Source organism: Globicephala melas, chromosome 9 (genome assembly GCF_963455315.2).
Source record: "Globicephala melas chromosome 9, mGloMel1.2, whole genome shotgun sequence".
NCBI classification, from domain to species: domain Eukaryota; kingdom Metazoa; phylum Chordata; class Mammalia; order Artiodactyla; family Delphinidae; genus Globicephala; species Globicephala melas.
In genome coordinates this window covers 54,027,951-54,053,649 of record NC_083322.1, presented here as the reverse complement: position 1 = coordinate 54,053,649, position 25,699 = coordinate 54,027,951, and the positions used below count along the sequence as shown (strand labels likewise).

Sequence of the window (25,699 nt, the reverse complement as noted above, 5' to 3'; positions counted from 1 at the left end):
ATCGTTGAAAACTTCCCTAATATGGGAAAGGAAATAGTTAATCAAGTCCAGGAAGCACAGAGAGTCCCATACAGGATAAATCCAAGGAGAAATACGCCAAGACACATATTAATCAAACTGTCAAAAATTAAATACAAAGAAAGCATATTAAAAGCAGCAAGGGAAAAACAACAAATAACACACAAGGGAATCCCCATAAGGTTAACAGCTGATCTTTCAGCAGAAACTCTGCAAGCCAGAAGGGAGTGGCAGGACATATTTAAATTAATGAAGGAGAAAAACCTGCAACCAAGATTACTCTACACAGCAAGGATCTCATTCAGATTTGATGGAGAAATTAAAACCTTTACAGACAAGCAAAAGCTGAGACAGTTCAGCACCACCAAACCACCTTTACAACAACTGCTAAAGGAACTTCTCTAGGCAAGAAACACAAGAGAAGGAAAAGACCTACAATAACGAACCCAAAACAATTAAGAAAATGGGAAAAGGAACATACATATTGATAATTACCTTAAATGTAAATGGACTAAATGCTCCCACCAAAAGACACAGACTGGCTGAATGGATACAAAAACAAGACCCATATATATGCTGTCTACAAGAGACCCACTTCAGACCTAGAGACACATACTAACTGAAGGTAAGGGGATGGAAAAAGATATTCCATGCAAATGGAAATCAAAAGAAAGCTAGAGTAGCAATTCTCATATCAGACAAAAACAGACTTTAAAATAAAGACTATTACAAGAGACAAAAAAGGACACTACATAACGATCAAGGGATCGATCCAAGAAGAAGATATAACAATTGTAAATATTTATGCACCCAACATAGGAGCACCTCAATACATAAGGCAAATACTAACAGCCATAAAAGGGGAAATCGACAGTAACACATTCATAGTAGGGGACTTTAACACCCCACTTTCACCAATGGACAGATCATCCAAAATGAAAATAAATAAGGAAACACAAGCTTTAAATGCTACATTAAACAAGATGGATTTAATTGATATTTATAGGACACTCCATCCAAAAACAACAGAATACACATTTTTCTCAAGTGCTCATGGAACATTCTCCAGGATAGATCATATCTTGGGTCACAAATCAAGCCTTGGTAAATTTAAGAAAATTGAAATTGTATCAACTATCTTTTCCGACCACAACGCTATGAGACTACATATCAATTACAGAAAAAGATCTGTACAAAATACAAACACATGGAGGCTAAACAATACACTACGTAATAACGAAGTGATCACTGAAGAAATCAAAGAGGAAATTAAAAAATACCTAGAAACAAATGACAATGGAGACATGACAACCCCAAACCTATGGGATGCAACAAAAACAGTTCTAAGAGGGAAGTTTATAGCAATACAAGCCCACCTTAAGAAACAGGAAACATCTCGAATAAACAACCTAACCTTGCACCTAAAGCAATTAGAGAAAGAAGAACAAAAAACCCCGCAAAGTTAGCAGGAGGAAAGAAATCATAAAAATCAGATCAGAAATAAATGAAAAAGAAATGAAGGAAACGATAGCAAAGATCAATAAAACTAAAAGCTGGTTCTTTGAGAAGATAAACAAAATAGATAAACCACTGGCCAGACTCATCAAGAAAAAAAGGGAAAAGACTCAAATCAATAGAATTAGAAATGAAAAAGGAGAAGTAACAACTGACACTGCAGAAATACAAAAGATCATGAGAGATTACTACAAGCAACTCTATGCCAATAAAATGGACAACCTGGAAGAAGTGGACAAATTCTTAGAAATGCACAACCTGCCAAAACTGAATCAGGAAGAAATAGAAAATATGAACAGACCAATCACAAGCACTGAAATTGAAACTGTGATTAAAAATCTTCCAACAAACAAAAGCCCAGGACCAGATGGCTTCACAGGCGAATTCTATCAAACATTTAGAGAAGAGCTAACACCTATCCTTCTCAAACTCCTCCAAAATATAGCAGAGGGAGGAACACTCCCAAATTCATTCTACGAGGTCACCATCACCTTGATATCAAAACCAGACAAGGATGTCACAAAGAAAGAAAACTACAGGCCAATATCACCAATGAACATAGATGCAAAAATCCTCAACAAAATACTAGCAAACAGAATCCAACAGCACATTAAAAGGATCATACACCATGATCAAGTGGGGTTTATTCCAGGAATGCAAGGATTCTTCAATATACGCAAATCAATCAATGTGATACACCATATTAACAAATGGAAGGAGAAAAACCATATGATCATCTCAATAGATGCAGAGAAAGCTTTTGACAAAATTCAACACCCATGTATGATAAAAACCCTGCAGAGAGTAGGCAGAGAGGGAACTTTCCTCAACATAATAAAGGCCATATATGACAAACCCACAGCCAACATCATCCTCAATGGTGGAAAACTGAAAGCATTTCCACTAAGATCAGGGACAAGACAAGGTTGCCCACTCTCACCACTCTTATTCAATATAGTTTTGGAAGTTTTAGCCACAGCAATCAGAGAAGAAAAGGAAATAAAAGGAATCCAAATCGGAAAAGAAGACGTAAAGCTGTCACTGTTTGCAGATGACATGATACTATACATAGAGAATCCTAAAGATGCTACCAGAAAACTACTAGAGCTAATCACTGAATTTGGTAAAGTTGCAGGATACAAAATTAATGCACAGAAATCTCTGGCATTCCTATACACTAATGATGAAAAATCTGAAAGTGAAATCAAGAAAACATTCCCATTTACCACTGCAACAAAAAGAATAAGATACTAGGAATAAATCTACCTAAGGAGACAAAAGACCTGTATGCAGAAAATTATAAGACACTGATGAAAGAAATTAAAGAAGATACAAATAGATGGAGAGATATACCATGTTCTTGGATTGGAAGAATCAACATTGTGAAAATGACTCTACTACCCAAAGCAATCTACAGATTCAATGCAATCCCTATCAAACTACCACTGGCATTTTTTACAGAACTAGAACAAAAAATCTCACAATTTGTATGGAAACACAAAAGACCCTGAATAGCCAAAGCAATCTTGAGAACGAAAAATGGAGCTGGAGGAATCAGTTTCCCTGACTTCAGACTATATTATAAAGCTACAGTAATCAAGACAGTATGGTACTGGCACAAAAACAGAAAGATAGATCAATGGAACAGGATAGGAAGCCCAGAGATAAACCCACGCACATATGGTCACCTTATCTTTGATCATGGAGGCAGGAATGTACAGTGGAGAAAGGACAGCCTCTTCAATAAGTGGTGCTGGGAAAACTGGACAGCTACATGTAAAAGAATGAGATTAGAACACTCCCTAACACCATACACAAAAATAAGCTCAAAATGGATTAAAGACCTAAATGTAAGGCCAGACACTATCAAACTCTTAGAGGAAAACATAGGCAGAACACTCTATGACATAAATCACAGCAAGATCCTTTTTGACCCACCTCCTAGAGAAATGGAAATAAAAACAAAAATAAACAAATGGGACCTAATGAAACTTAAAAGCTTTTGCACAGCAAAGGAAACCATAAACAAGACCAAAAGACAACCCTCAGAATGGGAGACAATTATTTGCAAATGAAGCAACTGACAAAGGATTAATCTCCAAAATTTACAAGCAGCTCATGCAGTTCGATAACAAAAAAACAAACAACCCAATCCAAAAATGGGCAGAAGATCTAAACAGACATTTCTCCAAAGAAGACATACAGACTGCCAACAAACACATGAAAGAACGCTCAACATCATTACTCATTAGAGAAATGCAAAAAAAAACTACAATGAGATATCATCTCACACCAGTTAGAATGGCCATCATCAAAAAATCTAGAAACAATAAATGCTGGAGAGGGTGTGGAGAAAAGGGAACACTCTTGCACTGCTGGTGGGAATGTGAATTGGTACAGCCACTACAGAGAACAGTATGGAGGTTCCTTCAAAAACTACAAATAGAACTACCATATGACCCAGCAATCCCACTACTGGGTATATACCCTGAGAAAAGCATAATTCAAAAAGAGTCATGTACCAAAATGTTCATTGCAGCTCTATTTACAATAGCCCGGAGATGGAAACAACCTAAGTGTCCATCATCGGATGAATGCATAAAGAAGATGTGGCACATATATACAGTGGAATATTACTCAGCCATAAAAAGAAACGAAATTGAGCTATTTGTAATGAGGTGGATAGACCTAGAGTCTGTCATACAGAGTGAAGTAAGGCAGAAAGAAAAAGACAAATACCGTATGCTAACACATATATATGGAATTTAAGAAAAAAAAATGTCATGACGAACCTAGGGGTAAGACAGGAATGAAGACACAGTCCTACTAGAGAACGGACTTGAGGATATGGGGAGGGGGAAGGGTAAGCTGTGACAAAGCGAGAGAGAGGCATGGACATATATACACTACCAAATGTAAGGCAGATAGCTAGTGGGAAGCGGCCGCATAGCACAGGGAGATCAGGTGGGTGCTTTGTGATCGCCTGGAGGGGTGGGATAGGGAGGGTGGGAGGGAGGGAGACGCAAGAGGGAAGAGATATGGGAACATATGTATATGTATAACTGATTCACTTTGTTATAAAGCAGAAACTAACACACCATTGTAAAGCAATTATACACCAATAAAGATGTTAAAAAAAAAACCCAAAAAACAATGAATAACCCAATTTTGCTGAAAATGTAGATTCTGTCAGTTTTTAAATAACTTTTTTCTGATGCAAGAATGTTTATTTTTAAAAATGACATAATAAATATTCAGGGTACAAAACTCAGAAAATGCAAATGAACACAGTATAGAAGTTTAACTTTACCCTTAATCTAATCACCAACAGGGAGCCACAATTAATATTTTGATAGCTCTTTTTCTAGTGCTATCTGTATACTGATGATTGCTTTTTAACATAAATGGGACTACACTACAGATAGTGTTTTGTAACCTGCTATTTATTAACTCAATATATTATAAATATTTTCCATGTTATTATACAGTCTAAATTAGGGGCTGGAAACCAGCCCACTACTGATTTTCATATATCCCATAAACTTAGAAAGGTTTTTATATTTTTTTAATGGGGGGATATCTAGAAAAGAATAAAATTTCATAGCATGTGAAAATTATATGAAAAACAAGTTTTAGTGTCCTGAAGTTTACTGGAACACAGTCACACTCATTCATTTACATATTGTCTTATGACTTCCAAGCTACAACAAAATTATACTTGCGACAGAGATCATATAGCCAACAAAGCTGAAAATATTTACCTGACCCCTGTCGTAAATCATGACTGTATAAAATTCAGTCATACAAAGTTACTCCTCTGTTACCTTTTAGCAGTAATGCAAACAAATAATCAAAATATTCAGATAACACTAATTAATACAAAAGAAACTCTCTTATGCTTACATACACCAATCCTTAAGCTGCAACAAAATCCCTCTTCCTTAAGAAACTGTACATTCCATCATGACCACAGAAGTGCTAAGAGTGAGTGGTCTCATAACTCTTGCTGTGCTAAACTCCCATCCCAACGTTCACCAGAGAGCAAGAAAAAGGGAGTATTGTCCTCCATGAGGACAAATTGCCTATTATTTTAATGTCACTATAAAAAGATAATATCAAAGCATATTAAAAATGATAATTGTATAAGGAATTAATAACATTTTTAAAGGATTATGTAATCACAGTTATAACTGTATTTATAAAAAGTTACTAATGCTTATGATGCTCCGTGAGAAACCAATTTTAGAAACTTAAGGAAAGAACTTCTTGCAGAAAGTTTATAGTACACTATTCTTGACCCTGAGCTCTTATACCACTTACGAAAAAACACAACATACTCACAATGCATCTGACTCCCATGGTTTATAAGGATTCTATTTGGCAAATTGAGCAATGCTGCTTACCTTCGTCCCCCCGCCCCCCGCTCAATGCCACATAGTGAATGAAAAGATATTTTTCAAAAATAATAAATTAGAAATAGGAATGTGAAACAAAAGAGTGTCAATATCTAACCAGATATTTAGAGGAATTCTAAAAGGTAAAAAGTAACCAGAATGAAAACTTCAGAGAAAAGAATGGGGGAATTTAAAGCCCTAACATGTAGGGGAAGACTAGTACAGATAAAAGAAGCAGGAGTCTCTAGGTAAATATGAGACTTATCAACACAAGAGAACACACGATGTCCTCCCAAGCAAACTGCAGGAACATGTGAAGAGGAGACAGCAGAGAATGTAGGTATTCAGGCTAGAAGGGCAGAGCAAGGACTCAAGTAGCCAATACCCAGAGAAAGGATGACATATCCCATCCCCAAACTGCAATCCCTGCCTCTCTCACACAATCACTAGAGACAATTTACAGAAAACAGAATAAGCTGATAGCAATTCTAAAATACAAAAATGAGTACACAAGCAAAAATCACGAATCATTTCAGGAACACCAACAACCTGAAAGAAAAGTATAAAATTCAATGGGCAAAGAGATAAACCCTCGCACCTATGGTCACCTAATCTATGACAAAAGAGGCAAAAATATACAATGGACAAAGACAGCCTCTTCAATGAGTGGTTCTGGGAAAACTGGACAGTTACATGTAAAAGAATGAAATTAGGACACTCCCTAACACCATACACAAAAATAATCTCAAAATTGATTAAAGACCTAAATGTAAGACCAGACACTACAAGACTCTTTGAGGAAAACGTAGGCAGAACACTTTTTGACATAAACCACAGCAACACCTTTCTTGACCAACCTCCGGGAGTAATGAAAATTAAAACAAAAATAAACAAATGGGACCTAATGAAACTTAAAAGCAAATAAACAAAAGCATATAAACAAAATTGATAAACCATTAGCCAGACTCAAGAAAAAAAGGGAGAAGACGCAAATCAATAGAATTAGAGGGGCTTCCCTGGTGGCGCAGTGGTTGAGAATCTGCCTGCTAATGCAGGGGACACGGGTTCGAGCCCTGCTCTGGGAAGATCCCACATGCCGCGGAGCAACTAGGCCCATGAGCCGCAACTACTGAGCCTGCACGTCTGGAGCCTGTGCTCCGTAACAAGAAAGGCCGTGATAGTGAGAGGCCCGCGCACTGCAATGAAGAGTGGCCCCCGCTTGCCACACCTAGAGAAAGCCCTCGCACAGAAACGAAGACCCAACACAGCAAAAATAAAATAAATTAATTAATAGAATTAGAAATGAAAACGGAGAAGTAACAACTGACACTGCAGAAATACAAAGGATCATGAGAGATTAAAACAAGCAACTCTATGCCAATAAAATGGACAACCTGGAAGAAATGGACAAATTCTTAGAAAAGCACAACCTTCCAAAACTGAACTGGGAAACAATACAAAATATAAACAGACCAATCACAAGCACTAAAATTGAAACTGTGATTTAAAATCTTCAAACAAAAAAAGCCCAGGACCAGATGGCTTTACAGGCAAATTCTATCAAACACTTAGAGAAGAGCTTACACCTATCCTTCTCAAACACTTCCAAAATGTAGCTTTTGACAAAATTCAACACTCATTTATGATAAAAACCCTCCAGAAAGTAGGCATAGAGGTAACCTACCTCAACATAATAAAGGCCATATACGACACATCCACAGCCAACATCGTTCTCAATGGTGAAAAACTGAAACCATTTCCACTAAGATCAGGAACAAAACAAGGTTGCTCACTCTCACCACTATTATTCAACATAGTGTTGGAACTTTTAGCCACAGCAGTCAGAGAAGAAAGGAAATAGAAGGAATCCAAATCAGAAAAGAAGAAGTAAAACTGTCACTGTTTGCAGATGACATGATACTATACATAGAGAATCCTAAAGATGCTACCAGAAAACTACGAGAGTTAATCAATGAATTTGGTAAAGTAGCAGGATACAAAATTAATGCACAGAAATCTCTTGCACTCCTATACACTAATGATGAAAAATCTGAAAGAGAAATTAAGAAAACACTCCCATTTACCATTGCAACAAAAAGAATAAAATATCTAGGAATAAACCTACCTAAGGAGACAAAAGACCGGTATGCAGAAAACTATAAGACACTGATAAAGAAATTAAAGATGATACAAACAGATGGAGAGATATACCATGTTTTTGCACTGGAAGAAGCAACATTGTGAAAATGACTATACTACCCAAAGCAATCTACACATTCAATGCAATCCCTATCAAACTACCAATGGCATTTTTCACAGAACTAGAACAAAAAATTTCACAATTTGTATGGAAACACAAAGGACCCCGAATAACCAAAGCAATCTTGAGAAAGCAAAACGGAGCTGGAGGAATCAGGCTCCCGGACTTCAGACTATACTACAAAGCTACAATAATCAAGACAGTATGCTACTTGCACAAAAACAGAAATATAGATCAATGGAACAGGATAGAAAGCCTAGAGATAAACCCACACACATATGGTCACCTTATTTTTGATAACGGAGGCAAGAATATACAATGGAGAAAAGACAGCCTCTTCAATAAGTGGTGCTGGGAAAACTGGACAGCTACATGTAAAAAAATGAAATTAGAACACTCCCTAACACCATACACAAAAATAAACTCAAAATGGATTAAAGACCTAAATGTAAGGCCAGACACCATCAAACTCTTAGAGGAAAACATAGGCAGAACACTCTACGACATAAATCACAGCAAGATCCTTTTTGACCCACTTCCTAGAGAAATGGAAATAAAAACAAAAACAAACATATGGGACCTGATGAAACTTAAAAGGTTTTTCACAGCAAAGGAAACCATAAACAAGACGAAAAGACAACTCTCAGAATGGGAGAAAACATTTGCAAACGAAGCAACTGACAAAGGATTAATCTCCAAAATATACAAGCAGCTCATGCAGCTCAATATCAAAATAAGAAACAACCTAATCCAAAAATGGGCAGAAGACCTAAGTAGACATTTCTCCAAAGAAGATATACAGATTGCCAACAAACACATGAAAGGATGCTCAACATCACTAACAATTAGAGAAATGCAAATCAAAAATACAATGAGGTATCACCTCACACCGATCTGAATGGCCACCATCAAAAAATCTACAAACAAAAAATGCTGGAGAGGGTGTGGAGAAAAGGCAACCCTCTTGCACTGTTGGTGGGAATGTAAATTGATACAGCCACTATGGAAAACAGTATGGAGATTCCTTAAAAAACTAAAAATAGGGCTTCCCTGGTGGTGCAGTGGTTGAGAGTCCGCCTGCCAATGCAGGGGACACGGGTTCGTGCCCTGGTCCGGGAAGATCCCACATGCCAGGAAGCGGCTGGGCCCGTGAGCCATGGCCACTGAGCCTGCGCATCCGGAGCCTGTGCTCCGCGACGGCAGAGGCCACAGCAGTGAGAGGCCTGCGTACGACAAAGAAAAAAAAAAAAAAACTAAAAATAGAACTACCATATGACCCAGCAATCCCACTACTGGGTATATACCCTAAGGAAACTATAATTCAAAAAGAGTCATGTGCCACAATGTTCTTTGCAGCTCTGTTTACAATAGCCAAGACATGGAAGCAACCTAAGTGTCCATCGACAGATGAATGGATAAAGAAGATGTAGCACATATATACAATGGAATATTACTCAGCCATAAAAAGAAATGAAATTGAGTTACTTGTAGTGAGGTGGATGGACCTGGTGACTGTCATACAGAGTGAAGTTAAGTCAGAAAGAGTAAAACAACTACCGTACACTAACACATATATACGGAATCTAAAAAAAGAAAAAAATGGTTCTGAAGAACCTTGGGGCAGGACAGGAATAAAAATGCAGACTTAGAGAATGGACTTGAGGACACGGGGAGGGGGAAGTGTAAGATGGGATGAAGTGAGAGAGTGGCATGGACACATATACACTACCAAATATAAACTAGATAGCTAGTGGGAAGCAGCCGCATAGCACAGGGAGATCAGCTCGGTGCGTTGTGTCCACCTAGAGGGGTGGGATAGGGAGGGTGGGAGGAAGACACAAGAGGGAGGAAATATGGGGAGATATATATATATATATATATATATATATGTATATGTATACGTGATTCACTTTGTTATACAGCAGAAACTAACACACCATTGTAAAGTAATTATACTCCAATAAGTATCTTTTAAAAATAAATAAATAAAGATATCAGGTATATCCTAACTCTAAAAAACAAAGGCCATGAAACTGGGTCATTTGTGAGACATGGATGGACCTAAGAGAGTGTCATACAGAGTGAAGTAAGTCAGAAAGAGAAAAGCAAATATATGTGATAACGCGTACATGTGGAATGTAGAAAAATGTTATAGATGATCTAAGTTGCAAAGCAAAGAGACAGAGACGTAGAGAACAAATGTATATGTATATGTAAATGTATATACCAAGTGGGAAAAGGGTGGGGTGGGAGGCATTGGGAGGCTGGGATTGACACATATACATTATTGACACTATGTATAAAATGGACAGCTGATGGAAACATGCTGTATAGCACAGGGAACTCACCTAGCACACTGTGGTAACCTAAATGGGAGGGAGGTCCAAAAGGGAGGGGATATCTTTATGTGTATGGCTGATTCATTTTGTCGTGCAGTGGAGTCTAACACAACATTGTAAAGCAACCATACTCTATTAAAAAAAAAAAAAAAATTCAGGGACTTCCCTGGTGGCGCAGTCGTTAAGAATCTGCCTGCCAATGCAGGGGACACAAGTTTGAGCCCTGGTCCCGGAGGACCCCACATGCCGCCGAGCAACTAAGCTCGTGAGCCACAACAACTGAGCATGTGCTCTAGAGCCCACGAGCCACAACTACCAAGCCCGTGCACCACAACTACTGAAGCCTGTGCGACTAGAGCCCATGCTCCGCAACACGCGAAGCCACCACAATGAGAAGCCTGCACACAGCAACTAAGAGCAGCTCCTGCCCGCTGCAACTAGAGAAAGCCAGTGCGCAGCAATGAAGACCCAACGCAGCCAAAATTAATTAATTAATTAATTTTAAAATTCAATGGGCAAATAAGTTAAACCCTGGTAAGAGAGTTGACACTGCAAAAGTAATAATAACTTTGAATAAAAATAACCAGTATTTTTTTTTTTTTTTTTTTTTTTTTGCGGTACGTGGGCCTCTCACTGTTGTGGCCTCTCCCATTGTGGAGCACAGGCTCCGGACGCGCAGGCTCAGCGGCCATGGCTCACGGGTCCAGCCGCTCCGCGGCATGTGGGATCTTCCTGGACCGGGACACGAACCCGTGTACCCTGCATTGGCAGGTGGACTCTCAACCACTGCGCCACCAGGGAAGCCCAATAGCCAGTATCTTAGAGATTTAAGAAGATATTACATCCTTTGAAAAGAAACAGAGATTTAGAGATTAAATATTTCATCAGCGAAATAAAACATGTATGGTCAGTGACTAAAAGAATGTACATAGCTGAAAAAGGAAAAAGTTCAATGGTTGAACAGAATTTTCCCAGAAAGCTCTAGGGAGAGGTTACATCTAAACAGAAAAATTATTCAACAAGCATAATATTTTTATACACAACAATGGCTGAAAAAAAGACAACTAAGCAATACTTTTAAAATGAAAAGGGAAAATGGTTTTGGATTACTAATACTCAAGATAGTTCCTCATTTGGGATGGAAACATTGCAATTTTACCACCTACAGGAAAAAAATAGGTATAAAATTCCATTTTATCTCAATATAAGATATAGTTGGAGTGATGGGTGAAGTGCAGGAAGGCAAATAACAGTAGAAAAAGAGAATAAAAGCATGTTGGGATATATTGGATTGTTAAGGACAGACTGCAGATACTGATTAACTCCACATTCATAAATTTTAGTGTATTTCTTAACACTTAAAAGGTAATTACTAGAATAAATATGATGTACAAATCCCAAACAAATTAAGGAAGGAAGGAATGGAAGAGAAAAGTGCAAGGAAGAAGGGGGAAGAGGGTAAGGGATGGGAGAGTTAGAGAAGGGGCATACTCAGTAAGAAAGCGTATAAAGTAGAAAATCACAAAATAAGGAAGTTAAGTCCAAATATATCAATGCTTACAATAAATATAAATTTTAAAATTTCTCTATTAATATAAAGTTCTCAGATTGGAAAGACAAAGAAAATCTAGCAATGCGCTATTGAGAAGAGACAAAAAAATTAAGACAAAAGAGTAAATCTGAAAATAAAAGGGAAAATATAGCAAAAAAAAGTATTTTTGCGAAATCACGCATTATAGCAATACTGATGGCAGAGAAGACAGAATTTACAAAACAGCAAATAGATTAAATTAGTATAGCCCATTAAAATCCACCAAGAAATTTAATAATCACAAACTAGTATGAGCCAAACAACATAGTTTTGTGGTGTATAAAACAAATGCTGGTAGCAATAAAATGAGAAATTGTCAAATCCACAGTGATAATGGGAGACAGACATACATCACTCAGACATCAACAGAGCAAGCAAATGACCGATAAGTGAGATATATGGGCTTGAATAGTAGAATTAATATTTTAACCTAATACGTATATTAATATATATTCTTTTCAAGTACACATTAAACATTCACAAAAAATGGCCATAGATTAGGCCACCAAAGAAACCTCAATATTCAAAACTGAAGAAACATTTCAAGTTACTTTTTCTGAACACAATGCAATAAATTAAAAATTAAGAATAAAAGGAAAACTAAATAGTCTAGCCATATGGGTTAAAAAGAAAATCAAAATTGAAAATTCATAAATAAATATGTGGCACTGAGGACATGACATTTTAAGACCCATGGGATGCAGCTAAATCAATACATAAAATAAAATTTAAATAAATGTGCACATACTAGAAGAGAAGAAAGGCTGAAAGTATTATGATTTTAGACATTTAACTGCAGCTAGAAAAAGAACAACAAGGGACACTGTAGGAAGGAATTAATAGACAATGGACTACCTATTCTTTTCTTCAAGAAACTTGTGAAGTACCAACCATGTGTTGAGTTGAATCAAGTAAAACTTAATGGAAAACTACATTCAAAAGAGCCTGACTAGCCCTGTGTGGGTTACGTTCTCATGCATTTTTCATCACCAAGAAACAGCTTGTGAATGTCGCACTTTACCATCACCCTCCTGAGCCCAAGTTTTAAATAGAAATTTTTAAACCTATATTAAACTTCAGTATAAAATGATCTTCAATGGGGAAAATATTGTGTTCACAGTTCCATTCTAAATTATTTAAAATCATAATGAGAAGTCTGTATGTTTGCTTTTGTGCTCCTTTAAGAATAAATTCAATCTAAATTAAAGAAAAAAGCAGCAGCAGAAAATGACCTGTTTAGTCTTATTAGAAGATAAACTGCTAATGCGTATTTACAGCAAGGACAAGACACAATCACACAAAATTGGTAATAGATTAGGAAGTTATTATTTTCTCTTCCTAGAAAGGCACAAATAATTTTCTAAAAATATTTTACTCTTCGTAAACTGCCTTATATAAGCTTATGTAATCATTTTAAGACTTAGACCATACTAAAATTACTACTTGAAGAAACTGAATTGAGGAAATTAGAAAAGCAAGGATAATACTCTTTTTTAGAATATATCCCATTTATCCACTAGAAAAATAAAGAGATGCTAATGGCATCTAACTGAATGATTTGGAGGTATTAACTGCCATCGTTAAAGTACATCCTATTAACAATGTGATGGCAGAAAATTAATATTTTGTCTCATTTAGTGGAAAAACAGTCAATGTGATCTGCCTTTGAAACTGATATGTACACATTGTGGAAATATACTGTAAGTTACAGATCTGTAAAATAAGAAGAATCACACACATGTAATGCCTCTCTATAAGTTATTCTAGTCAATGAAAGAATGGGTCTATGGAACAGGACATGTCTATAAGATAGTCTGCGCTTTAAGAGTTAGATTCTTGTAAAGTTCATCTCCTATTTTAAATACACAGAAATGTTCTGATCTGTAATTATTATGCATATAAATAAGGAAGCTAAATGCCAAGTGTTTAAAGAGGCCAATAATAAAATCCTTCCAATCAAATGACTAAGAATAATTCAGAAGGAGAGGTCCTATTTTGTTTGATAATTAAAGTTCAGGCCTTTGGTTTGCCTTTCTTTTTCCTTGCAACTTTATTAAATCATCACATTTAACTAAAGATGCTAGATCGAGCCAATAGGTAGTCAACCCTAACATTATCTTTGGCTCTTTGATGTCAGGTGCATGCATGGATGGGAAACAGCTTTATGGAGCCACTATTCTCTGCTTACCACTTCCCTACTTAGACTGCAGGTTTGAGACAGCACTTTAGAGAAATGGAAATACAGAGGGCTAATCAGCAATTATTAACAGACACTAACTGCATGGAGATGTAGAATTTAATGAGATAATGTTAATATATTTTTTTAACAGAATAAAGGTACAGAGAACTGTCAATTGTCTGGACCAGTGGAGGGGAACATTGGCATGGATAATAAAAAAGCCAAGATAATATTCCAGCTGAATGGTGTTTGCCACCCTGCCCTGAAGGAGATGGTCCTGGCGTGCTCCAATTCATTGTTTGTGCAATCAGCAAAAACAACCAGCTAATATCAAGTGTTTACTGTGTTCCATGCTTTGAGTTTATCACTTTAAATACATCACCTAAGTTTAATCCCTATAACACCACCCTAAGGTTGGTTCTATTAGTGTTCCTATTTGAACATGAAGAATTTAAGACTGGAGAAGTAAAGTTACTCATCTAAGATCCTACAGCTAATGGCAGAGCTACAATTCAAGCCAAGTTGATTGGAATTGAGAACATATTTTCTTTACCACTACTACATTGGCAGACTCTTTCCATGGAGACCTAACTCCCACCCAAATGGAGGAGTTATTAAGTCATGCTTGTCTATCGTCCACTGAAACCCCATTCCTAGAAACAAGGATGGGGTTTTTTAGTCAATTTTTATAAACTGCATGAGTATACCCCAGTGTTCACTATAATGATACCATGATATGGTTATAAGAATGTCAACAGTTTTACACTGAATTCATTGAAAATTTACTTTAACCTTCATACATAACCCCGTACTTAAGATTGTTGATGACCCCCTGAATTGTAGGAAAACCACAAGTAAGAACCACTTCTCTATCACATTATACTAATAATTGTGAGAGTGGGTGTGAGAGTAAGGTGGGAAGGATTCAGTCAGAACTATCTGACCTCATCAAACAACAAGGATTTTTGAAGTCAAACCTTCCTGGGCTAATTTTTCTTCTGCCTTTGATCTTCACAACAGGCTCTATCATCCTGCATTTCTAACCCTTTTAGACACAGCCACACTGAGATAATTCATAGTTGATGGATAACTTGGTTACAAAATAGATCTAGATCTAGACAGAGGGAGAGACCCAACCACCACACATGCTAACAACCTGACAAGCGGCCAGTCCCCACAAGAAGGCAGCAATGCCAAAATGAGATCCCCAAGGATGAGCATCTGAGGACTGAAGCGGGCCTCTCATTTTCAAGTCTGCACCATCCTCCTCTCTCTCCAAATTGAGCCTGACTGTCATGGGATGCAGATTTTTTTTTGGTAAGGAAGAGAGGTAAATTTGGAGAAATTTACAGAATGTATAGAGGACCTTAATCTAAACCTGAATTTCTGAAAATACGGTCTCTTGAAGCACAGCTCAATGAAATCCCTTCTAAATTGGGCCAGCAAGACAGGCGAGACTCTCCTACAGCGCTGCCAATAGTTCTCGCTGTTGAAGGGCACAGCTGAGTTGGAGGAGATGGTAGGAAAAGGGGAGCAAAAGTCTGTCCTGTCAGTGACAGTGCTAATTATGACCCAGGGACTAGGCCCAGGAAGAGTAGGCACTCAAAAATCATCTGAAACAAACAGGATCTGTCAAACACCTCTTGAAATATACCAATTTAAATAAAATCACATTCTTTACATTCTGCCTGAATTTTGAAGTGCCACCGTCTGGACAAAATCAGGAAGTCCAGATGATTGTGATGGTCACTGAGGCCAAGGCACTCTTGATTCCTTGATTTGAGGCATGACTCCTCACATAGACATGACCAGTATGTGAACAGCAGAGAGAAGTACACACAGTTGGGAAGATGTGATATTGTACAGTAGTTTCTACCACAGCATTCCAAGAAACAAGAGTGACAATCCTGAGTTCCTCACCAAAATAGGGGCCGGATTGCCACACTGCTACTCATCTTCTCCTTCCTTCTCAACTGTACTCTTGGAGCCTATTCAAGATAACTAATACTTTCAAAGAAATAACAATAAAATAAAGCTATAACATTAATCCTGGTTGCCCTTAGGTAAAGGGTTTCCTTTGATGCTTATCAGCCTTTAAAAAATCTTTAAAAATAACAAAACCTATGTCATAAAACTCTCATGCCACTGAGTATGAAATGATCAAACCCATACACTGCTGGACAGGATGTAAAATGGTGTTGCACAAGAAGTGTAACCATGTCCATTTTCGGCCCAATGAGGAATCGAAAGGAAAATAGTCTTTCCATGAAAAAGAGTATAATAAAATCCCCCCCTCCCCCGTCACTGCAATAGGGGAGAGAACAAAAAGGCAGTAGACAGAAAGGACTCAGAATAAAACAGAATACTGTAGCATCGTGCTAAAAGAGAAAAAGAAACTATTTCCAGCTTGATCAGGAAAGAGCAAAGACCTTTTTCCAGGGCATACTGAATGGAAGCAAAAGTTCCCAAAATGAAAAAAAAGCAAAGCACTTTTCACACAAAGTAATATAAGCGCCCTGATATACAAGACAGACATCCCAGATTGGATCAGAAAAGGGTAAACCCAATAAGAAACTCTCAGGAAAGAGGATCTAAAGGAAGTTAATATAATAGGAGAGAAACAGTGGACATTTCCAGTTCAACATGGTGGCTTGAATACAAGTATTTCTCTCTCCCCCTTACCAATCTGTACTAAAATGACAGTACTAAGTTATAACTCAGAAGGGCAAATAAAATGAATAAGGAGAAGACTGAAGACAAGATACAAACAAAAATTTTGAGATGGGAAACAAATGGACAGGAGGTCACTGACAAGGATGATGACTAAAGGTAGAAACCAGTAAGAACTAAGTCAATTCATACTTCAGAATCCCAGAAACACTCAAGAATTGGAAGTTGAACTTTAAGGAGGGGCTAAAACCAAAATGATAAGTTAGAGTGGATTTAAGGAACAGGTCCTTTCCCCTAGACTCTCCCAGTCAGGTGTCTGCCTATCCCTGATCTCAGCAGAGGTTTATTCTCTGAAGAGGTTGAACTTGAGAGGCTCAGAATTAGGACATCAAGCATAATGAAAACCAGGATGAACAGTGAGACTGAACAAAAATGAAGCATAAAAAAGGCACTGAGCCCCATCTTGATCATCTCAGGAAACAAACTGCAGCTAGGCTTACCTATCCTCAAAACTAGATTGGTCCATCAGCTTTGGAGGAATGAAGGGACGTCTCCTGACAGCAATTTGGAGATCAACCAGTTCAGATTGGATTAGGACAATGGAGAACCACAAGGAAAATTTCAGGGGGAAGAAAAACTGACAGATTATCTGATTCTGATTTATTTCAGAGGAGTTTTCTAGTTTTATCAAATAGTTTGAGGCCTCAATTTGTGATTAAAATTCTATTAATTAATTGTATTAATTATGAACAAATGAAAAGAAGAGGCAATTATAACTAGGAAAATCAAAAATTTTTGCAAGGAAAGAAAGTTAATCATAGTACACTACGTGATCTCACTAAGAACAGTATTTACATCATCTTAAGATTGTAAACACTGTATACAAATTAAAGCCAAAAAGTAGGGTAAACATACTTGGGGATAGGAATAGAGCAGAGAAAATCCCGTCTCGATGTGTTCCTTTGTACCCTGTAACTCAGGTAGTTACATCTAGAGACTTGTTCAGATTCAGGCTTAATTCTATTGGTGGTTATTGCATACTCCCATGAGGACATCATAACCTCTGGATGTCCCTCTTTTGAGGATGTTAGCAGGTATTTATAATCTTTGCTTAGATGTATTAATTCTTCAGGGGTTGCCAAATGGTGATTCCTAAATCTATTATTCTTTCTTGATTTATTAGTGGGATTACTCCTAAAAGAGAAATTTCCCTTCATCAATGACTAGATTACCATGAGGTGAATTTCATACAGAAATCACTGAAAATAAATGCTTAGTTGTTTGATTTATTTGCCAGTTTTCAACACTAATTCTTATTTGTTTTTATAATGGTATCTATTGGGTTTTGTATATTAATGTTATAACCTGCAATTTGGCTAACTTCTCTCACTGTTTGTAGTATTTCCACTGATTCTTTTGGTTTTTCTAGATATATCATCATAAATCTGCAATAACGATAATTTTGCCCCCCTCTAGCTTGCTTTCATTATCTGTAGAGATGGTATGCTACTCGTTACTCTCTCTCTCTTTTTTTCATAGTTTTGTATGGGATTCAACCAATATTTTTTCTATTGGTTATTTTTCAGTAAAATGAATTTTTCAGTAATTTGAGAGGCATATGGCCAAGATAGCTTTTCTAGCTTTATGGAATGAAATTCTTTTCTCTGTTCCATGAATTGAAAAAGAAAAAAATGACAATCTCTCACACACTGAGCTTTCCCCATTTGTTTCACTTCAACACTTCTTTCTGGACTTTCTCTTTCCCTTTTGCCTTACTGAACCTTCCCTGCACAGAAGTCTACTCCAGCACTTTCTACTCAGTGCAGGGCTTTGTCCTGAAAAGGTGCTTCAATCTGATGTTCTAGGGAAGTCACAGGAGGAAGACCAGCGGACACTCCATGGTCTCTGTGCACTCATGCACTCACAGGTGCCATCCAAGTCCCCACCCAGGTGCTGTTGCTGTCCTAAGAATAGCCCAATGAGCCACCAGTACGTACCTGATGGCAATTTTGGGGTTTCCTGGATCTGAGAGTAGGCCCTAGTCCCCTGGCCTTCCCTGAGCTTCCTCCCTCTCACTTTCTGATACCACATGGTTCTTAAAATTGTTCATGGTTTGTTCCCCTCACTCCTAGTTTGAGGTTCATGGAGAAACCTCGTCACCTATATTTGTTGTTGATGTTATCCATTGGTTTTGGTTTTACTGCACTAGTTGCTCTCTCTAATTATATGAAGGGGTTTCTAACCCTACGCCACTGCCATGCTCCCTGAGTCCTCTCCTATCTGACGTGTACACACTGCTATATTTAAAATGGATAACCAACAAGGACCTACTGTATAGCACAGGGAACTCTGCTCAATATTATCTGACAATCTAAATGGGAAAAGAATTTGAAAAAGAATAGATACATGTATATGTATAACTGAATCACTCTGCTGTACACCTGACACTGACACATTGTTAACAATCACCTATACTCCAGTATAAAATAAATGAATAAATACAGAGAGAAATACAGAACGCATCAGACAAGTCTCAGCTTTCTTTGACAAGTATTTTAATTAACTCCTTATTAAATATTAAAAATCCCACTGTTATTATTCATACTATGATGTACACACTGACTTGATGACCCCCAGTAGCAGTAAGCACACCCAGCACCCAGTCTTAGTTTCTAAATACCACTCTTCAATCAAAGGAGACAGGGATCTTTGGAGAAATGGCTGATTCGAGGTCTGGGGCTGGAAAAACACAGTGTAAGTCAAGAGCAACTTGTAGGACAAGAAAGTAAGAAAGTGTTCAAAAAACAAAGGGATGAAGACATCTCAAAAGGACACAGGGGCCAAGCTAAAAGAGCTCCCAGTGACCAAAGCAGGAACAATTTGAGTAACAAAAGAAATAATGTACCACTGGATAATAACTAGGATTGCAGGTACAATACAGGATAACTAGCTAAATTTGATTTTCATATAAACAGTGAATAATTTTTTAGTATAAGTATGCTTCGTTGCAATATCTCAAGTGCCAATTTCTATATATCACGTAGACTGACATATAATAATATTAAGATAACTATATAGTAAAATGTATGTAATTCTCTTTCCATTACAGAAGCTTAATTATTCTTCAATGATTCTTTTCATTTCTTCTAAATGATACTAAATCTAAAAGTTCTCCCAGGAGTTAGTGCTGTATCTGTGACCTAAATGGACACTACCTTGCAATCATAGACAAGATTACAGGGGCAAATTTGGGGAAAGCCAAGATAATCAATTCTCCTCATAAATGTTGCATTAACGAATTTATTTTCGATTCATTAACAAAAAAATGTGACACAAGATTTGTGAGGTATCATACACTTTAATTAAACTGAATTAAACTGTCAATATTCTCCTAGCAGTTGACATCTCTTGCTCTGTTTCGGCCCTCATGGAATTTAATATTTAAAATTTGTGAAATGGAATATGTTTCTTAGCAAGATGACAGAATCAAAATTCTCTTAGCATTCTTCACTTACCCTTTAAACTCTTAGACCATCTATGTCAAGAAGTTCTTAAGTGTGGGTTAAATTAGAAAATTACTTAATTTCAAAAGATCATAAGTTTTTTTTTTTACAATGTTAAATGCAGGCCAGTCTTGGAAATATGAGTTTCAGTAAAACTTCTACAGTCAAAAAGCAGCAATCACCTCAGAACTTTATAGCTCCTTGGGTCCAAAGGCAAGACTTGCTTTGATATAGTTTGGGCGTAGAAAATTTCACTGTGATGAAAAGGATTTCTCTTTAAGATCAGTTTCAATGTCTAGCTCGTAATTTGTAGACTATTGACAATGAGAACAAACTGGAGTAAGACAAGTGAACACATTCTAACATGTACCCTGGAATGAAATTCTTTGTGAATCTGCCAAATTCAAAACGACCCTTACTGCCCGCAAACACAGTGAAGTTCAAACATCCTCTCCAGGCGTTCAAAATAGCAAAGGATTTTTAATTATAAATTCCTCTAACTAGAAACAACTAGAAAGAAAATAATCTTTCCCAAAATAAGTTGAATCATTTCTCATTTGCTTGTTGGGTGCTTATGAGTAAAGAGTCTGTATATAGTTGGCACTTGCGCGTGCCTGCGCTCTTTCTTCCAAAAACATTAAACCATCTAAGGAGACAATGCATAATAATGTACTGATAAAGCCACCTGCTGTCTTCCTGCACAGCATGCCGCTATTATAAGAGGGACACTTGTTCTGTTCACCCACTGATAAGTGACCAAGACTGCACTTACCGAGCTGGGGCTGGAGTGCCGCCGAACTTTAGGAGACTCTTTGCCAGTGGAGGAGGCCTTAAAGTTAATGCAAGCATTGTTCTCAGAATGCACCCTCTTAACTTGATTAGTTGGTTTCTCAAATGGGTCAAAAGTGCTCTGTGTCCTCTGAACCCTGACTTTTTTATCCTCAGGAATTGTGTCCAGGGGTTTGATCACTGAGTCCATTCCCGGGCAGTTCCGTGTAGACATCTTTGTGACACATATCTGGGAAAAAAAAGAAATTAAACTCAACCTCTCCACTGAAACTTTAATATCACTAAACATGCTGATTTGTTATCCTAGAAAGCATGCCAATTTTGATTCCAGGAAATACCCCGAAAGGCCACAGTTTAAAAGCTACACTAGCTTAAACCTCAATATGAAAAATTCCTCAAAATCATTCTGCTTATACTCACTTAGGGCTGACACTAAAATTGCTATCCCTAAAACAGGAAGCTTAAGGTCTCTACCGCTAGCGCCCTAAGGTGGTTCTTGAACTCTGTCACATATTTTACCATCTGACTGCAACTGGGATTATTTCTGAATCATTAAACGTTGGATAAGTTGCCTTAAAACAAACAAACAAACAAACAAAAACAGCTGAACTAAATCAGATGGGCATTTTAACTGATGCGCCACCATGGAAGCAGCTAACACAGCTAGAGAAAGTCATTATGTTCGTCAACACTTTAATGCTTGAATACATGTTTAAAATCTATCCCAATCTTGATTTCATCTCCAAACTAGAATGGAGCATATGAAAAGGCTAAAAGGTAGAGATAGTAAAAGTTGAAAACAATATTTATTCTTTTTTCTTTTTTTTAACATCTTTATTGGAGTATCATTGCTTTACAATGGTGTGCTAGTTTCTGCTGTATAACAAAGTGAATCCACTATACGTATACATATATCCCCACATCCCCTCCCTCTTGTGTCTCCCTCCCACCCTCCCTATCCCACCCCTCTAGGTGGTCACAAAGCACCGAGCTGATCTCCCTGTGCTACGCGGCTGCTTCCCACTAGCTATCGGTTTCACATTTGGTAGTGTATATATGTCCATGCCACTCTCTCACTTTATTTTGTTCATATTACTCCACTAAACCCCAATTTCCTTCTCAACTTCATTCATTCTCTTACTGCATAGTCTGCCCCCCTCTCTCATTTTATTTCAGTCTCTTTGACTTTTGCTCCTTGTTTTCCACTTTACGTTCTAACTCTTTCATTCTCCCTGTATTCTGGAGACTTTGTTTTTCTTTTTAAGTAATTTTATGGCCTCTAGCTTGCCTGTAAAGCTAGGTAACTTTATTATGCTGTTTAGAGAAAAGACAACTCTGAAAATGCTTTTAAAGTTTTTTTTTTCTTCTCGTGAAAAGTTTCCATATCCTTATTTAAGAAGGCAGGAAAACAGAAAGTATCTAAGAAAACCCCATATTGTTAAAGTAAACATATGAAGTGTCTGAGTAATACGTATAAGATGATTCCATATCGGAAAGAAACGTATGTGTATGGATAGATATAGATACAAATATACATACAGACATATAGATATTTGTATGTGTATGTATGAGCACATAGAAAGGTATAGAAGGAAACACACCAAAGTGTTAACATAAGATACCGCCAGATATGTAGAACTGAACGGATAAAGGGTAAGCTCACTTATTTTTTACATACCCCTATATTGTTTGAATTGTATAATTAACATGTCTGACAACGTAATTTTTGAAAATACTAAAGCGGGAAAGTATGTATAATAAATTAAGGTCTTTTAAGTTTTTGAAACAAACAAAAAAATTTTCATTAAATATTAAGCATCAACTCTGTCCTATGAGTGTGTCTCAACTACTAAGCATAGGTTGAACTTTAATTAAATCAAATAAGAAGGATATCATCACACCTTTTAGCATACCACAAAATTGCTGAAGATATCTTTAAAAGACTTAAGGCAGAGTCCTCTAGTCATGATCAAAAACTAACAATTTATCACAAGATTAGATGCACTGACGTGTTTCACTCAATTTTCACTCAAGAGTTCACGTGTTTCTCTTACAGATGTGAAAGCAAGAGGCAATAGATGTGATATGGATACGAAACCACCCACACCACTGAGACAACTGAATTATAACTATAAAATATAAACACATGAACCTGAGGAGTCAAAGAACCCTAAACACAAGAAATACAAAGAAAATAACATGTAGGCACATCAAAATCAAGTTGCTTAAAACCAGTGATAAAGAGAATATCTTAAAAGGGAGCCAGAGGGAAAAAAGTACTTTAAAAGATAAGACAGCAAATATTTGGAAACTAAACAACACAAAAGGGGAATTAGAAAGTATCTTGAACTAAATGAAAATAGTTAAACAGAATATGAAAATGGCAGATACAGCTTAAACAGTACTTTAGCTGTAGAAAAACTTATAATGGTAAATGCATATAGTGGAAAAAAATTCAAATCAATAAGATTACACCTTCAAATACTAGTAGAAAAAGAAGGGAAATTAAAACCTAAAATAAGCAGAGAATTAAAATGATGAAAAAATATCATTATGGAAATAAATGAAATAGAAAACGAAAAACAATAAAGAAAATCAATGAAACTGAAAGCTAGTTTTCAGAGAAGATAAAAAAAAAAAAAAAAGGATACTCCTCTAGCCAGACTGATAAGAGCAGAAAGGTAAAGAACTTATATTGCCAATAACAGATATGAGAGAGATGACATCACTACAGATTCCACAGGTATCATCAACAACTTTATGCCAATAGGTTCAGCAACTTAGATGAAGCAAACTCCGTGAAAGATGAAAACAACCCAAGCTCACTTGAGAATAAATAGATAAGTTGAATAGTCCTATGTCTACCTATGTCTATTAAGGAAATTAAAAGTGTAACCAAAAATGTTATCACAAAGAAAATGCCAGGGCCAGACAACATTACTGGTGAAGTAAACCAAACATTTAAGGGAAAAAAATAACATCAATTCCACAGAAATGCTTCCAAAATATTAAAGAGAAGGGGATACTTCCCCACTCACTATATGAAGCCAGCATCATTCCAACACCAAAACCAGACAAAAGCATTAGAAGAAAACTACAGATCAATTTCTCTCATGAATAAAGATGCAAAACTTATTGGCAATTTTTAAAAAGTTGAATCCAATAATATATAAAAAGGATAATAAATAATGAAAAAGTAGTATGAATCCCAGGAATGCAGGGTTGGCTTAACACTCTAAAATGTGTAATTCACCATTTTAGTATACAATGTCAGGCAATCTCTAAAATGGCTCCCAGTGATAGCCACTTCCAGATAGTCACATTCTTACTTAGTACACAGATCTTGAGTTTGGGTTGTATTTGTTGACTTATATCCAATAAACAGTATATGGCAGAAATCATGGGCTATCACTTCTGAGAAAAGATTATAAAAAAAAACTGTGGTTTCTGCGCTGGTACACTCTCAGTCCTATTCCCTTTCTCTTAGATCACTATCCCAAGGCAAAAGCCAACTGCCATGTTAGGAGGCAGCTCTGTGGAGAGGCACATTTATGGAAGGACTGAGGACTGCAAACAACCACAAGAGTTGAGCCTTCAAATGCAACCACAGCCCCAGCCTCCTGCTTGACTGGAACCTCATACAACACGCTGAGCCACAGGCACCCAGCTAAGGCGCCCTGGATTCTAAACCCACAGTAACTGTTAAACTGAATGCCTTTCTCCTAAGTACAGGAACAAATCAAGGATGTCCTCTCTCATTATGTTGACTCAACACTGTATTACAAGTTCCAGACAATGCCACAAGGCAAGAAAAAAGAAAAAAAAAATCTACATTGGAAAGGAAGAAATAAAACCAACTTTATTCACAGAAGACATTATCATCTCTGTTGAAAATCCAATGAAATCTACCCCCCCAAAAAAAACCACTAGAATTAATAAGTTTATCAAGGGTACAAGATATAAGATCAATATACAAAATTCATTTGTATTTCCAGATACTAACAACAATCAGAAATTTAAATTTTAAAAACACAATTTACAACAGCTTCAAACAATTTAAAATATTTACTGATAAATCTGACAAAATATGTGCAATATCTGTACACAGAAACTATAAAGTATGGCTGAGAAGAAGAAAAAAAAAACAAAGGAGCCAATCAGGGACTTCCCTGGTGGCTCAGTGGTTAAGAATCTGCCTGCCAACACAGGGGACACGGGTTTGAACCCTGGTCTGGGAAGATCCCACATGTCGCGGAGCAACTAAGCCAGTGTGCCACAACTACTGAGCCTGCGCTCCAGAGTCCAAGAGCCACAACTACTGAGAGAAGCCACCACAATGCAAAGTGCACACACTGCAATGAAGAGTAGCCCCCCTTGCTGCAACTGGAGAAAGCCTGTGCACAGCAATGAAGACTGAACACAGCCAAAAATAAATAAAATA

The 25,699-nt window shown here is 37.0% G+C and overlaps 1 protein-coding gene across 9 annotated transcripts in view; it reads right to left on the bottom strand.

Annotated features, from left to right (window-relative positions):
* The window catches only part of CDK14 (cyclin dependent kinase 14), a 716,216-nt gene that overhangs the window by 417,078 nt on the left and 273,439 nt on the right, over positions 1–25,699 (bottom strand). For all 9 annotated transcript variants that reach the window (XM_070046334.1, XM_070046337.1, XM_070046335.1 and 6 more), the window contains one exon: positions 21,242–21,487. In XM_070046334.1, coding sequence (XP_069902435.1) covers positions 21,242–21,487 — 246 coding nt within the window. The remainder of the gene's footprint in view (positions 1–21,241; positions 21,488–25,699) is intronic.